A 17409-nucleotide genomic window follows, 5' to 3' on the forward strand; every position below is an offset into this window, starting at 1 on the left:
TCACAGGAGAAAAATGTTTTTAGAGCATCAAATAGTTTAGTCTTATAAAATAAAATAAGCTTGTGGTGGTTAAACTACCCTACATAAGAACATTTTATTAGTGTGAATATACTATAAGCTTAATTTATAAATATATTTAGCCCACACGTTCGAAATGAGATAACCACTGGATTGGAACTCTTGCCTGGCAGCATGCTGATCTCTTTCTTCCTCCCATTTCATTTAATTAGCAACTTGAAATGGATCAGCAACTTTCAAACAGCTGATCAAAATCCCTGTTCACAGAAATTATCTTGTTTATTTTTCACATGAGCATCAGGCTGCCCCTCTGCAGGGCAGTAACTCTGCTGTGACCTCATTCCACTTTGGAAAAGGTGTGGAGAACCACCAGCACCTTGGGTATTGCATCTGCACCAACATCCCCCACTGCAAACCACACACAATACTGACCACTTCAATAAAAACAACAAACATTAAAAAAAGACACACAAGGGCATCACCTCCGCAAAAAAGGAAAGTCAAAAACTCTTCTACATCTGCTCAAATTTGAGCATAACCTAAATCCTACTAAAATGCAAACATTTTCTTTAGATTTAAAAGAGCTACTTATGCTTCATCAGAGGCTATTGGAAGACACATATACAAACTTGTCTAGGTGTTAATCAATGTTCATTAACATACTAGCATTCTAAAAGTGCTTTAGAAATGAAAATATCACATGAAAGACTCTGTTTCTGGCATGTAAGCCCAAAAGGAAAAGAACAGTATATTATAAAACTGAAAGAGGCTGTACTGATTTTCTTTGCTATTTACTCTACTAGAGTATTTCTCACTCATCATCTTGGAATCCCTAGTTGTAGTTAAATAAATACCATTCCATATAATGGTATTTTCTATCCACTATAACCACAATCTTCACTAAACATATTCATATTTGTGGCTTATGCATTTAAGCACTTTTGACTTTTATCCAAAATTACTGATTGACATTATTGTGTGGTAGCACAGCATAGCTCTAATTGCTTTCTCAATAACATTATTAAAATCTGGCTGACAAGATTTGATAAAGTTTCTGACCCCTGATTCAAAGCCCACTTAAGTCTTTGGGCATCCTTTTATTTTATGTGAGTAGGTTTTGGATCACTTCAAGAGTGACTGTGAATTTTTCATCCAGGCTTCACCTCTCTGAACAATGTCAAGACTTCTACCTTTAGGTTTAAAATACTGCCTGAATGTCTGAATATAAAACTAATATACAGGCACAAGTGTGTGTGTGTGTGTGTGTGTAATGCAGGTATAACCTGCCCTCTGGACATAGCAAAACAGGCTGTAGAATAAACACAAGCCATTCCCTGCAGGGTTCTGGCAATAGTTTACACTAAGTGGCAAATCATTACTGCTTTAGACATTTCTTGAAATGCCAGTCATCTTGAACTCTTCTGGTATTTCCTGGGGTGCAATGGGCAGCTGCCTAGAAATTTTGTATGTGGTATTTGATGCCAAATCACTGCATATCTTATAAGACTACCTAAATATTTATGAACAAAGAATAAAAGTTATGCATGCATATGCACAAACTCCATCAAATCTGTTTAAATTATTTCAGACAGTGAAAAACTCAATTCCCATATCAAGAATTCCTTCAGCAGACAAACATGAAGCAGTCTCTCGGTAGTGGGAGATGTTAAAAGGAGCTCCTGTAAGCTGCACTCCAGGCAACTCCCACTGAAGTGTCAAAAATCAAAACTACCTTAAATTTTCCCAGTAAGTCTCTCCTCCATTATGCTGAATTCAAAGGGAGTTTATTTATTCATCCATTTATTTCAAAGAGGACCAGGATATCAGTCCTAATATGTCTGGGGATAGTCGAATCATGGATGCAAAGGCTTGCTGCTGCTGCACAGTAACAAAGAGAAATTCCTCCCAGCTTGAACTGAAACGGACATCAACAAGGCAGGCTGCAGGAAGTTGTTATTTCTGCTCAAAATTCTAAACAGCTGTTTTCAAGGCAGATTAAAAGATTTTTCAATGTTTGGATTCAACTCAAGAGCTTTATCTAATGCATACTTTGTATTTGAGTATTTGTTGAATTAGAAATTTAATAGAGCAGCTGAGTATTTTAAAATCTTTTGGAAGATGTGAAAAAGGGATGTGAACTCTAGCACACCCTGTAAAACATAAATTTCTTACCAAAAGAATATGTTATTCATGTGCTCTGTACATTAGGTCAATTATTACTCACTTTCTTTGGAGAACCACCAAGTGCCTCCACCCTTTATAACAGAGCACTGTAATCAACTGTAGTAAGAATAGCAGAATCATTTTAATACACACCGGTGGCTCAGGCCTGAGCTCAAGAAGGCTTGAACAGTAAGAGACTAAGAAGGATTTGCCATCATCTTTCCTTTTTAAGAGGGAAAGAAATTAATGTTTCCTTGTACACCTCTGTAAATAATTTCAATTGCACATAAATAGGGAACAATTTATAAAAAGGAATGCTTTAAATTTGGCCTCCAATTTAAACACTTCTGTTATTTATTGACAAATTCCATAAACAATCTGATACCAAAACTTCTTCCACAGCACGTCTTTCATTTCCGCTAACCCAATTTAACCTCTCATCTTCCTTGCACTCAGCAGCTGTACAAAGCACTTTTTTTGTACTGACATCAGCAAGTGACTGAAGTGTTAGATTTAAAATGCTTTCTAAAACCACGACATTTTGTATTGAATTTGGAACCAAGTTTGATACAACTTGTACTGTTATTTTAATATAGTATCACCTTTCATTAAACCATATCTTGTTGGGCTCCTGCTGGGACCTGAGAACTGAAATAGCACAAGGTTTAATGCATGGCACTTCATTTTGTCCAGCCTGGCTCAGGCCAAGAGAAGCATTTCAAATTATTTAGATAACCACACAGATTAAATACCCAGCAAGATAGCTTGCTAAGTCATTCATCATTCGCCATTCCTGGCCTGTGCTGGTGTCTAGCAATGTTTTCACTAGAAGAGCCATTCAGATGAATGGAATGCACATCTCACTGAGTCTCCCCTGCCCAAGCAGCAGTCTGAAAACGTCTCAACCTGCCTCCAATGCTCTTTTCCCCACATATGTGAAAACTGGCTAGATCCTCTCTGCCATCATCTTCTTTGCCTTATCTTCCCTTCTCACCTGTATCTCTTGCCTTTGCTTTATGAGCCCTATAACTTGACCAAATTTTAGTGTATTAAAACATTATCATCTCCTTACTTCAATCCCTCAAAAAGTTCACAAATTTTCCTCTTACTACTCTTTAACCCCTCAACTCAAGAATCAAGTAACTGGAATTTGTTCACACCCCAGGGTGTAATTCAATTTTTGACATAATACCTGCATCATTAAGCTATATCTTACCTTAAAGGTTATTGGAGCCAAAGTAACTTCACATCAACTCTCCTTTCGCAGAGGTGGATCACTCACCTCTTTTCTCACTGCAGATCTTCTGGCCTTTGAAGCCTGTGGCTTGGAAGTAATTTTTGACCCTGTGGCTTCTTCTGAAGCCTGTATTAATCCAACTGTAAAGCTGCCATACTTGCATTTTACAAACCTCTCCAAGTTACCACCCATACTGTCCCACCAGGACATGGAGATTCTCATAAAGGCTTTCATCACATCCCAGCAGGACAACTACACTTCACTGCTTGCTGGTTTTACTATTACTTCTTTCAAACATTTCAAGTCCAAGTAATGTTCTGTCACTGTACTGCTCAACTGAGCTAAGACATCTGGACAATCCAGACGAGAGACCAGTCCAATGGCCCTTGAAGAAACAGTTCAAGGTGTGTCTCACTTTAAGAGTCACCTTAATTGCACTTTAAAGAAAGTGCACAGCTTGCTTTTTCCACTGCATGTTTATCACTTTTTTCTTGCTGTAGTTCTCAGAAACATAAGCAAACAGGAGCTGCTGAGGTCCTAAAACCCTCCATCACTGAGGTACCCAGCTGCTTCCTAAATCAGGTGGAACTAGCAAGTACCTAATAGGTCTCCCCATCTTTTTGTATTAAGTGACAAGCAAGTAACTACAATTAGTGTCAAGTGCAAACAGGAAAACTCTCCTGACAGTGTGTCTGTAGTTATTAGTATTACTTGGATTTAAAACCATTCCCTACTCCACACCCCAAGAACCACTGTAGTTTTGTCAGCTTATTCTTCATTTTTAAACTAACTGTTCCATTTTTAAAATTTTATTAGGCAAGTACATTAGATCTCATCAGCATAACATGTGCTTTCATTTCACAGCACTCAATCAATCACTGCCACAGGAAAAACACTCTCTGGATAACAGAACACACAAATAAGAAAAAAAAAACCACAGAAGATCCAGAATTATGAGCACTTAGACAATGTTAACACTGGACCTTCATTAAATAGCTAATAGGTCTGATTAGTATAGCTGGAGGTGCACAAATCACAGACTAACACATATTTTAGCACATTTTCCACAGTCCTGGGCAATCTGCTCCAACTGATCCTGTTTGAGAAGGGGAGTTGGACTAGGTGATCTAAAGAGGTCCCTTCCACTCTATGCAATTCTGTAAGCTGAAATACAGCTAGAAATTGCCCTCTCTCCCTTTAAATCTTACAGTTCTATTTTTGAAAGAATGTGAATGCATTGTTTGATAGGCAGGAGTTACCCCACTAACCAGCAGATATGCATTTTGTTGTGCTGCCTGTTTTTGCCAGAGATAAACTGCTTTTCCAAACCTTGCTGAAAATTCAGCTACCAATAGATTCAATGGAGCAATTGTAAGTAATGGGACTGAGATAAAATGACCTAGAGCAAAAGCTGAGGGCTTAATCTTGAGACGAAAGAGTACTATGAGGTCCCTGTGCATACAGAAATAAGGAAAATGGTAAATCTTGTAAAATATCACTGAACTTATGACCACTGCTGCAATGGCAGCAAGGACACCTCTGGCTTGGTCCCATGCTGTGTGCAGTGGGGCAGGATGAAGGCATCAGCCACCACCTCCCCAAGGAGGCAACAACCGTGAGCATACAGGCTTCTCCTCAGCTCCTGCTTCCCCATGACTGTCAGAACCTCTGTGCCAGAAGAAAAAGCCCTAGAGGGTCACAGAAGACCATTCATTCCAAGGAGTAAGGAGCAAATGGGGACAGCACTGAACACCTGGCAATCACTGGGTAAACTTTGCAAAAAACATAAACATTGAGGACAGGATCATTATAAAACATAACCGAGATCACTTGGTAAGCCAGGCTTACTCCAGTAAATGCTTTTTAAAAATTAAGGCACACACTAAGTTAAAGATTCAGGGACAAGTAAAACAGTGCAGAGACCCCTCCTTCAGAATGGGAGACCTATAATGTGAATTACACCCCCATGGAAAGAAATGAAGGCTACAGCACAGCAGACTCAGTTCCATTAACCTACCTGCGCTAGTTTAGTTTGGGTAATGCCTGCAACAGATACAAAGTAAATGTATAAGACCACAACCAAAACTCAGGTGCTTAAAAAGGTTTACGTTTCTTAAAATATAAACCCACCTGTATATATGTGTAAACACACATGCACTTTTAATAACTTTCATGCTTTTTAAAATTACATATATGTAGCCTTTACACACTTAGCCACAGCGAAGGGAAATACTGAATCTTGGTTTCTTCACATAGCAAAATTCCACCTTTTTTTCCTAAAGAAGTTTCCTCTGGATAAAGAGTGCAAAGCCAAGCTCTGTTTTACAGCAGAGCAGAATTTGGAGAGTGATATTTCTCTCAGGGCTCCTTTCTTTTCAGACCTTATTTAGGCCTCTTTTCTTTTCCTACAGCATTTCTCTAAAGTGCCAAACTGTACAAGCTATCATAAAAAAAATATATATAAAAACTACTCAGTCATTATTCATGAACCTCTCAAGGGCAACTGGAAGTGAGAATGTGTCTGTCCTTACAGCTGCTCTTAGGTAGCTGTTTCCCACAATTTTTTGCAGCTTTTATGCTCATACAGGGTAGATCTCTTTCTAAATCTAACAGTTTACTTTAGAAAAGTCTTTTTTTTTACAGAGATTTCAACAGCTCTATTACAAATACATAGCAAAAAATCTTACATGTGTCAAAACAGTTACACTGACCACTTTGAGCACCTCTGTTTAAGATGCATTTTCATTAGCATTTTGCAGCTGACCTACATAAAAGAATTGTTTTACTTGGAAATGCCTTCATCAGTTTACCCTTTCATTAGGTTAGATCTATGTTTTAAAAGAGGTTTCTTTTCTTTTTTAGAACTGGCCTTCTAAAAAGTTTTAGATCTCTTGTAAAAACAAAGAAAAAAAAGTAAGTCACAAACTCAACTGAGGCATCATGCATACTGATACTTGCTTCTGTGGCAACTACAGCAAAAATTCTCAGCTTACCAGCCCAACAAGAAAAAAAGCTATGAATGGGTGATTTACAAGGAAAACATTTGTTTTCACTGTAACAAATGAGAGGATTTCAGGTAGCAGTGCTTTCTTATATCTAAATATATTGCAGCCCAGAGAAGAAGTAATTTTCTCCATAAACAGCTAAATAGGCATTGTTAGGTAAGTTCTCAGCTGCATTTATTCATTCCCTATATTATGTCTGACTCTGGGAGTCACCATGTCAAAGGCACCTTTTCTTTGGAAAGTTCCATGAGAAATCAGCTGTGGCCAGCTATTTTATTTTTTACAAGTTTTGGCTGAAATCAGAAAAATGGGCCTGGTAAAATGGCTCTAAGAGGGGAACATGAGCCCTAAGATACACATTCTGAATTTCTCAAATGTAACACCACGCTGCAATGACAAGCAATATCAATAAAAGCTGATTTAATCTTTCAGCACACATATACACAAAAAAAATTACTCTCGTGATACAACACATGAGAGGGATTCTTTCCAATTCTCCCTGGAACACTGCAGAGCACAGATCTGGCAGTGAAGGCCAGTCAGGGAAGCCACAGCTTTCCACTGTCTGCATGTGTATGTAGAAGTTACAGCTGGATGATCTGCATGCAACATCCCATAACCTCTCCGTGTAGGTACCTTCTAGAAAGCCTCTCCTCCACTGGCCTCCACCCTTCATTTCTCAAGGCACTGCAAGGCAGACAGCAAGAACCAGAGGCAGGCACAGCCAGCACAGGGTCCAGCCTGGCTGCAGTGAGAGCTGAACCCAATTTTTGCACAGCAAGCAGGAGCCAGAAGCTGCCAGCAAAGCTGGAGGCAGGAGTCAGGTTCAACAACAAAGCTGTCTGCAGTACCAGAAGAATGATCTAGCGACTCTCCTGTGAGTCCTTTCAATGCCCTACATACAAGAACCAAATCTTACAGATTACAACAATGCAGCTATTTCATTCAAATGTTTTGGTGATAATTTATACCAACTATGGGCTCCACAATTTGTGATTAAATTTGTATGCATCTCCACTGCTACAACTAAAACCAAAACAAAGCAAAGTCCAAACAATACTTTACTGCACATCTAAAGGTCAGTGTCCTTAGCAGCCAATCAAGAAAGCATGGAAATATAAAAAGGTCTGCCAAATAGCTGAATGAAAACTTTAGATTTGTTTGACTGAAACCAAAACTCAATTTGGAACAAAATGTAAATGTTCAGCTTCGTGTACAAAAGTTGGAGCCCTCACATCTCACAAGAGACCTAAGCCATATGTACTTAATCATTTATGGATCTTGATTAAGCTTACAAGCATATATCTCTGAAGAAACATTTTAGAACTGGCTATATGATATTTTAAGAAACACAGAGCACAGAGAAAGCAACCCAAGACCAGTTATGGAGTGAACAGGCAAGGATCAGAACAATGGATAAAAGCCTTCCTACACATAAGATCCCTGAAACTGCTTTTTGGCATCAAATAACAGACTGAACTGAATCCTGAGTTCTGACCCAGAGATCTATTGATTATATTGCTAAGTATTAAAAACCACCCAAATCACACACAATCATTCTGTAGAGGCTGACTTCTCGACCATAAAGTTGCAGCTTCAATTTTAGAAATTAAAAAACTCATCCACTTATCTCAACCTCGTTTTTAGAGAAGATAACCCAATGGAATTTTTATTCTAAAACTGAAAGACATCAAAGGTGACAACATATACTGAAATTATTTTAAAGTCAATAAAACATCACTCTGACTAAATATATTGATCTTCAGTCTGAAGCCATTTTTCATAATTTTTCAGGGGGGAAAAATGTATGCAAGAGTCCTTGTTGCAGGCCTTCAAGTCCAGCCACCCTTCAGTTTGCTGCTATAACACTGTACATGCATGCATTCATGTTACAGGGCTGCAGAAACTACATGTCTATGTCAACAGATGTGTTTCTTGGAAGAAAGCAACAGAAATCAAGTTTATTCAAATGTTTGCCAGCTACCATATGCTGCAATACTACTTTAAATGCAACATAAGGCTTTGGGAACATACTTTTACTGCTATCTACACTTTGTTATTTACTTTCCATTTAGACTAAATACCAGAGACGGGGCACACTAAGGGGTGCAGTGTCCTCTTCGTAAAAACATTCTACCCGTTGTAGTATTTAGAAAGAAAAAAAAATATACAGAGCCCTACATTACTCTTGACCACTTTCAGCGGCTGCACTTTCCTAGGGAGGCTCCGGGAAAGATATTTTTACATATGGCATTAATTCTGGGAACTTTTAATAATGGCCAAATATAATTAAAAATTATGCAAAAAGTCCTGCCATGAAGAGAGCAGTACAGAAACGACTCTGTTTGAAGAAAAAGCAATCATTTGCTCATATTCTGAGTCCATAAAAAAACAAAACACACGTGGTACGTTTTTAATATTTGAACTACATCAGGCCCAATTCTGCTCCTATGTGAAGCGAGTGGCAAAACTCCAGAATGCAGCAGGATTGAGCCCCTGATGTTGTCACAAGCATTCAAATAAACAAACAGGTCTGTAACACATTCTAAGCTTCCACTGTGTTCCTCTAAATGAATCCAGACAGAAAAAGAAAAGCACATTTCATTGCATATCTGCAATACAAGGATAACAACAATGTACAACTTTATATTATATAGAACTCACCCTCCTAAAGTATTATCACCCAAAAGTCTAAAGAGAAACAGTTTCAAAGAGTCAAGAAAACCTTTGTGCACAAATTTGTAGGCAGCTCTACCAAATCTGTGTTTTGATCTTCCTGAGGTCCTAACATCAATTTTTCTTTGGACTTTCATAAAGTGCAAGATACAGGGATGTATTCACATGACCCAAACGTGGGCATCTCCCACAGCCAGCTAAATCCTCTAGGCTCTTTCAGAGACAATAGAAAGAGCTGTCAATGTTCTGAATCATCCTCAGGGGAACATAAACTAAATCTCTGCTCTCAGCCTCTTCAGCAACTCTAAAAGAAACTGCAGAATCTGTAACTCACTCAAGTTATTCAGCATTAACAGTAAAATGGCAAAAGGATGGCATCCAGTTTTTAACCAGCGGGAGAAATTTTGCTTTGCCCACATCTTCATTTTCTGCTGTCTGTGATTTCATTAATAATAATATGATTACTGATAAACTAAAAGCTGAGTGCATCTCTCAGATCTTAACTAACTCTGAAAGCTTGGGCCAAAATCCAGCAAGGTCCTTAAGCACTTGCATAATTCTAAGCATATTGACATCTTGGGTTTGAACTTAAAGGCACGTCAAAGGTCATCACTGGACCATGGCCAGAGAACTCAGCACCTTCCCAAAAGCAGTCCCTGAAGTTTGATTTTTAACTGAGCCAATATCTGTGAAATACTTTCCTTCTTGGGCTATGTATTTTAAATGTGTCTTAAATGGCTGTAGGAAGCATTCCCAACTCCACTACACTTTTACTGTTGAGTGTATGTCAAGTCCACCTTTTTGAACACTATTGCACAGAGAAGCCAGGTCTGTTGCTTTATGACACAGCTGAATATATTTGACAGTACGTCCAGGCAGCTTCTCCTGCTCTGGAAAGGGGCCAAACACCTCACACAACAGCTCAGGAGTTAATGATACATGTGCACCATGGTGAAGTGATTGATGCAGCTCTGGTGAAGCCTGTCTCACCAGTGACATGGCATACACTCCCAGGACATGGAGAGGAACTCCACTGATTAGCGAATCTCAGAATTCCTTCTGCTCATGTTTATAGTGTTTTACACTAAGATTAACACTTTTAAGACATACAAAAAAAGCGATTTGTGTGCCAAAATGGGCCAAGGCCACCTGCTATCCTCTCAAAGAATGACTGAATAAATACATAGAAATACTCATGCCACAAATTTGATGGTGTTTGTTACACTTTGAAACAGTGGGTCGTTCACTAGATAAAGCCCTTGACCTACACAGGAATCCTGTCTTCATTAACAACCACATGGCCGACATTTACTGAGGTAATGTATGGAAAAGCTAGTTAAAACAGTAGACACTGTTTCAGAACAGAACTACACAACTTGTCTCTGTAGCTAAGAAACTGGATCTAACTTTGTTCCAACCACCTGCAACATTTTAAATATTTTCCCTATCCGATTATTAGAATAACCCCACGTGTTTGGTTGCCTCGACATCATTTTATTCAAGTCAGTTGTAAGTTATGACATATGCAGCAAAGGCTGGAATATTCTTTGGCGTGTGACATATGCGCCACAAACACTCTTGGACTGTTACTGTTAGTTGATGCTTGTAGAGAAAAGCACTGGGTGATACAGAGCAGTAAATTACTTCCATAACTCTTAGTTTGTGGGATGGCATAACCTAGAAGTCAAATCACAGCCAAACAGATGGAGAATGTGTATGCCACAAAACTGTATCACTGCACATTACGCTTATATCCAGAAATGGTGTTTTCAAAACAATCTGTTTCTCCTGCTTCTGCCAGAAATGGCATAGTTTAAGACACCATTTCTCTTGAGTATTTTCCTCCCCCCCCGGCCATTCCATGCACAGAGATGCTTTGGTTTTGTTTTGCTTCCTCCCCTCTTTCTTTTCTTTCTAATAAACACACCATTTTACTCTACAAGGCATGAATCTTGTCAATTTTCTGGCTAACATCCATTCACATGTACATCAGAAGCCCACCAGGGAGTGTCAAAGCCACAGAACTTTCCAAAGCTAGATTCAAAATATGGACCTCTTACTTAGCTGACAGCTGTGTAAAATCATATGCAGCCAGACAACTCCCCAGTGACCACACAGGTGCATGTGCTGAACAAGGCAAGTTATTCTAAGACCAAGATTAGTTTATACTTGAAAAGTTATCTTCAGAAAAAGTTTTTCTCATGGCATAATGTGATTCTGAGACCAAAAACCACCACACCCTCTTTAGAGGAGGGGAACATATTAGCTCAGCTAGGTAGAGAGACTGCAGAAAATCTGTGAAAGCAGCCAAATTTCAGAGGTTTTCTGGGAAGATATGACAATCATCTGGCCTCAACACAGCAAGCGAGCATTAACCAGGAATACTACAGCTCATTAATGTCTATTTTCTCTTTTATTGATAACTATAAAATCAAACACGTGTTTTAAAGTAAAATACTGCCTATGGACTAGGCATGTAAGTTATAGATTTCCACATCAATTGTGCTCAATAGCATGCATGTAATTTCAGGACAGCTTGACTTGGCTCAAATGGCTCTGTGCCACCAGTTTCTCACTCCACCCACCACTAGGAAGGAGCCCTGAGGGACAGGACTGAAGCTGTTACCAGAATTCAGCCTAGAAACTTGCCCTAATGATGTGGAGTCAAACTGGGCTCTGATCAGGCAACACAAAAGTAGCACTGAACAGTATCCTTCTGAACTTACACTTGATACTCCTCACCAGACTGAAGGCTCAAAAACTTCACCCATGAAGAACACACAGTAATTACTTGCAAATTCAAGTCTTTGCAGAAATACTCCGTGAATTCTCACCTATAAGCATTTATTCTCTTCAAAATTAGGAACTTTAACCTAATTGCCCATTCCTCTTACTCCTCTCCAGCAGGGAGATCCCACAATTCAGAACTGAGCTACTTGTCAATCCTCGGAAAAATCTCACCATTGGTTTCTACTACTTTTATAACATCTCAGTGGATAACTGGCATGACCACACACTGCCAACACAGCAATTCTATCTGTTGTAGGGAGTGTTGGAAATCCCTGATTCATCAGTTTAAGCACAGGAAAAAAAAACCTTTTGTCCCCTGAGAGTTGCTGTTCTGTATCACCCATCCATACTGCCACATAATAAAAGCCAACTGTTACTCCTCCAGGTGCAGCACTGACAGCAGAGATCATCTGACACACTCATTGACAGAAATTTCACGTGCTGAGAACATCCTCCACATGGAAGCCCAAAATCAGGTTATTGACGTCTATTCTGCCCCAGGTTCATAGAGATGCAACATAACCTATTCTATGAATAGAATGTATGAATTTCAACTACACAGACCAACTGCTCTGACAAATGAAAATATTTTATTTGCAGTTTTATAAAACTCAACAGGATTATACCTAAACATTGTCCACTGCTCACAAATGAAATGTTAAGTTGGTTTAATAACCCTGAGAAAAATCCACCTTATGGCAGTTGGTATCATTGCGTTTTCATTTGAAGATTATCACTATGGATATGCAACTAAAAAGCTAAATTCAAAACAATAAATCTGTACAAAATGGAAAAGAGAATTTAATAAACTCTACAAAAGAAAACATAACAAAGAGGCAAGATGCTACTTATCACATATATCAAATTCAAAGACTTTTTATGATGACTTAGAAACTGAAGTTTGAGCAAAAGCATGCAAACACTTTCATTTGCCACCTCTTCCACCGGAGTGTTTTCATCACAAACAAAGTAAACAGCTACGTGTGTGTTTCATCCTGGCCTCTATCCTTATGAAGTTCTTCTAAAAATGCTACTTATAATTTATTTTCTGTCTTGAGACCAGCAAAAAACAAACACAAGCAATTCAGCCATAGAACACAATAGGTAAAGGCCCAACAGCCCTGCTGCTGGAGGTGCTGGAACATAATCACTGCCACTGGCTTAGGGCACGTACCTCTCTCACACTGGGGTCCAGTGAAGCCGTACGTGCAGGCACAGCGGTTCGGAGCCACGCACCTCCCTCCATTGAGACATCCATTTTCACAGACAGCTGCAGCAAAGGGAAGGCAAGAGGAATCTTTATTGAGCTTTTTTTCAGAGAGACATGAAGGTATGTACTTGGCCAACTTAGGTAAACTGGTAAAAATGGTGAACAGACCAAACTCTTTTCCTAGAATCTACTTCATGACCTTTTACTACTTCCTGGCCTCATTAGTACCGTGGCTCATCATCAGTGGAGCATAACACAAATACAGGAACAACCACAGCTTTTCTGACCTCTCAGAGCCTTTCCCTTTGGGATAGCTGGACAATCCCATAACTTCAAAATAATATCTTTCAAACTTGTAACAAACAAACACTGATAGAGATTGCAGATAGAAGATGGAGAGGAATATTTCATCTCTAAATCCTCAAATGTGTTTGTTCCTTCTGTAATAACCCAGTATTAAAAGGCTGTTTGCTGATGTTAAATAAATAAGGCTATTAACTAGGAAAGCAAAATTGAATCAATATCTGTTCCATGTTAATTCCAGATACTCTTCCTCTGTATCATGTTGTCACTAGCTTCAGAAGTCAATTTTTAATAATAAACTCCAAAAGAAATTCTTCTCAGATATAATTAGAAAATACAACATGCACATGAAAAAGGAGATTTTAAATACAATTTCATGTTCATTGAGTAATGTTATTCTTTGTTCCATTTCACATTCACTTCAGTAGAAAGAAGATTTCCATTTATCCTCTTTTATCCACTTGATATTTCACAGTGAAGGCAGAAATACAATTCTTAATCCTTTCACCATGTGATCCTCCTCCAGATTATTAGGGTAAATTCCTGGTCCCACTGAAGTTCATGTAAAGTGTGCCATTGATTTTGACAGAGCACAAAAGGTTTTCATTAAATGAGCTAAACACATTTTCTGTGTCAGACCAATATTTCACTAGATAGCAACGTGACAGCCTTGGTTAAAAGCAGTGTCTACATCCTTATTTGAGTTACTCCACAGCATTCCAGCCAAGAACAAGAGAGCACCAGAGTCAGTTTGGGAGAGATTTCAAGCAGCACATCCAGGATTGCTTTTGACTAAGGACTGATTGAGGAAATAAAAACATCTGTCAATCAACTCTAATAAGACAACATCAAAATTTCTAAAGCATACTAGCTAAGTCTGATGCAAACACTGTAATGAAAACAAGACTTTTTATTAAAAATACTAATTTTATCTATAAAATTAAAACTGAATCTCATGTAAAATTTAGATGTATGATCTACTGCTTTAGTGGGTGAGAAGTCCTGGAGGTCAATGGGAATTATAGCAGAGAGAACTAGAGTGTCAAGTTATATCCAATTATTATGAAGTCACATGGTGTTATTAATAGTCTTGATCAGTAAGAATTCACTCAGCATTCATTACAAAGACATGTATTTTTCTGTATTTTTCACTATATCTGATCAAAAACAAGCTCAACAGCAGCTGAAGTTTAGTGCTAAAGTGTGTCCAACCCACACATCACAGAGCCACAGAGGAGTATCTGCATTCCAGGAGTGTACTTACGCTGCCCACAGTGGGTTCCTGTGTATCCCTTCTGGCACAGGCAATGGTCATCGCTGCAGCTACCCCCGTTCATGCACCGGATGTTACAGTGTTGGACTTGAAAGGAAAAAGATTTTCCTCAGTTAAATCAAACCAAACTTTTTATTAAAAATCCTAATTTTAGCTATAAAATGAAAACTGAATCTGAGTCAGAAACACTTTACTGTTTGCTAAAGGTAAACATTTACTTTTACTTTTTTTTTAGGGATTGACACTATGAACCAGAAAGTTTTAGAAGTCAAGAATGGACATTTTATGACAGATATGGAAAATGGCACTACAGAACACAATATAGATTCACAGTTCCTAAGGAATATAGGATATGGTGCAAGAATTTGATGAACCCTCTCATTCAAATGAAGTCAAAGGCAGTTCATATGAGCATAAGTCCTCAACATTCCTCTCCTAGTTTGCAATTATGAGAAAAAGCCTTCAATAAGGGAAAGTACTAAATTTCTGGCAGACAGCATCATTAGAAAGGAGCCTTATCATCTGGGAAGTGGGGGAGGGAAGTATTGAAGGGAAGCATGTAAGGAAGCTCCTGCAGACAGCCCTGTTCTGCTAACACAAGCAACACCAGAAGCTGACCTGGCCAAGCAGGATTTCTTGCATAAAAAGGAGACATAACAGAGTGATTTCTTTCTGTATGCCAACTGTGGGCTCACCCCACTAGTAGAGCAGCTGTGCTTGGGAGCTGCAGAGCTCACAGACAGCCCTTCCCCAGAGCCAACAGCCTTCCCCTCCCAAGGGCAGGGGCAGGGGAGCAGCAGCACTCTCTCCCCAGCTGCATCCCCACCACTTATAATGGTTAACAGGCAGCTGAAGCCCCATGCCAGTAAAACACCATGTCTCTGAGTAATTTTTCTAGTAATAAGGGCAAATATATTTCTTAACTAGATGTTGGGAGACCTGCCCACTTCTCTATGCCTTATGAAGAGCCTGACATACTTTTAGTGTCTCCCAAGAAAGCAAAGTCCTTACAGGTCCTGCTGCCCAGCACAGCTGGGAACTGGGGCCTGCACTCCAGTAAGCAGCTGGGAAATGGTTTTCCTTCTCCCAGGAGCCACATGAAAGGCTCCTCCCCAGAAAGGATTACAGTCTGATCAGCCTTCAGTAGATTGTGATGGAGCAGTGGATACCTATACCATGCTGTCTGAATTGCTCAGGACTGAAAAATGCAAATTGCATGTCCTGTCAGAGCCTGCAGCTAACAGGTGCCATGCCAAACGCCAAATTTTTCATCTCACACAAAACTCTTAGGCATCATTTGGCTTTTAACAGTTCAGAAGTATGTGAACAGAATTTTTTTTAATTTTCAAGTAGCAATAATAATTTTAACTGTACTGCCTTCTATAACAATATGATTCCACAAAACAGAAGTAAAACATAAAACTGGAGAAAGAATTGAAAGCAATCTAGCATTTAAAACACTAGTAACCTTAATTCTTCAATTATAAAAGCAAAAACTGTGTATTACATTTCGTATGTGTCTAATAGCTATTATACGTCTTTGTTCTGCTTTGGATGTACTTCAGTACCTCAAGCAACAAAAATGTACTAACATTCCTCAATAAAAAGTAAAATTGTCTGCAAATACAGAGTGAATATCTGGTGAAGATTTTTGGACAATGTCCTAAGTAGGTCAGAAAAAGGTATACAATTACTTTAAAAGTTACTTTAAAATGTGTAGTTCAACTAGTTTCATACAATCTTAGAAAAACAGAGGGGATTACAAAAAGCATAGGAAATGATATCATCTGTCAAGCAGGGAAGGAACTTAAAAACCACAAACTGATTTCAATTAGAGCAAGCTATGCCAAGAGCTAATTTCCATTCCCACATGAAGACCAAAGCCATTTAAGTAGTTTGAACTACATTTGAGATTAAAAGGTTAACAGTAGCTTAAATGATGATTTTCATATTATCTATTCATGTATAAATAAAGTATATTTCCTCATTTTGGGGACACACACACAAAGTTTCCATAACTTGTCTTACTGCTTCTTAAAATAACTTTTTCAAGGTAAAATACTTCTTCCTCCTCTAAAAACTAAAATCATTATGGGAGACTGTTGGGACACCCAGTCATCCTTACTAAAATGAGCCATTTAAAGCAATGAGCTTTCTTGCCTATTACCAGGCAAGAGGATCACTGACATAGTCAGTAAACTAATTACTTATTTTCTGCCCTCTTTTGTGGGAATGTTGGAAAGAGTACTTCCAAAATCATACAAACTATTCTGTAATATTATCCTTCCAAAAGTTTACAGACACACATTCAAAGGCTGTCTGGAGCTCGGATGTTGATTTTAAAAATGCATTTTTGAAAACTAGCATATTAATGCAGGTCCAGGTTCTCTTTTCTCAGCTATATCAACAATTCCATTAATGTCAGTGGAGATATTCCGGTAAATGAAACAACCTGTTCCAAGATACCACACTGACATAGACTCAAAGAAAAAGCACAGGAATTACCATAAGGCTGGTGAATCAGTGCATATAGCTTTGCCTTATCTAGCAGGCACAGGAAATGTTAACATCAATAAACGGTTGCTTTCAATCAATTATTGTTCTTTTTCACATCCAATTTGTAAACAGTCTGCACTGGAAATGCCTGAAGTCAAAACAGGAATAACTGCAGGAACACAACTTTATAAACCTGCAAAAGAGCCAGCAAGACCATACATATCCACACAGGCTTCGC

General features: G+C 38.6%; 1 protein-coding gene across 5 annotated transcripts in view; it reads right to left on the reverse strand.

The window, feature by feature from the left end:
- Window positions 1-17409, reverse strand: part of FBN1 (fibrillin 1) — a 141496-nt gene that overhangs the window by 105471 nt on the left and 18616 nt on the right. For all 5 annotated transcript variants that reach the window (XR_010441528.1, XR_010441527.1, XM_064721767.1 and 2 more), the window contains exons 4-5: window positions 14667-14762; window positions 13064-13159 (exon numbers count right to left, since the gene is read on the reverse strand). Coding sequence is in view for 3 of the 5 variants with exons in the window: in XM_064721767.1 (XP_064577837.1) it covers window positions 13064-13159; window positions 14667-14762 (192 nt within the window). In the remaining 2 variants the exon portion in view is untranslated. The remainder of the gene's footprint in view (window positions 1-13063; window positions 13160-14666; window positions 14763-17409) is intronic.

Source organism: Zonotrichia leucophrys, chromosome 10, assembly GCF_028769735.1.
Source record: "Zonotrichia leucophrys gambelii isolate GWCS_2022_RI chromosome 10, RI_Zleu_2.0, whole genome shotgun sequence".
Lineage (NCBI taxonomy): Eukaryota > Metazoa > Chordata > Aves > Passeriformes > Passerellidae > Zonotrichia > Zonotrichia leucophrys.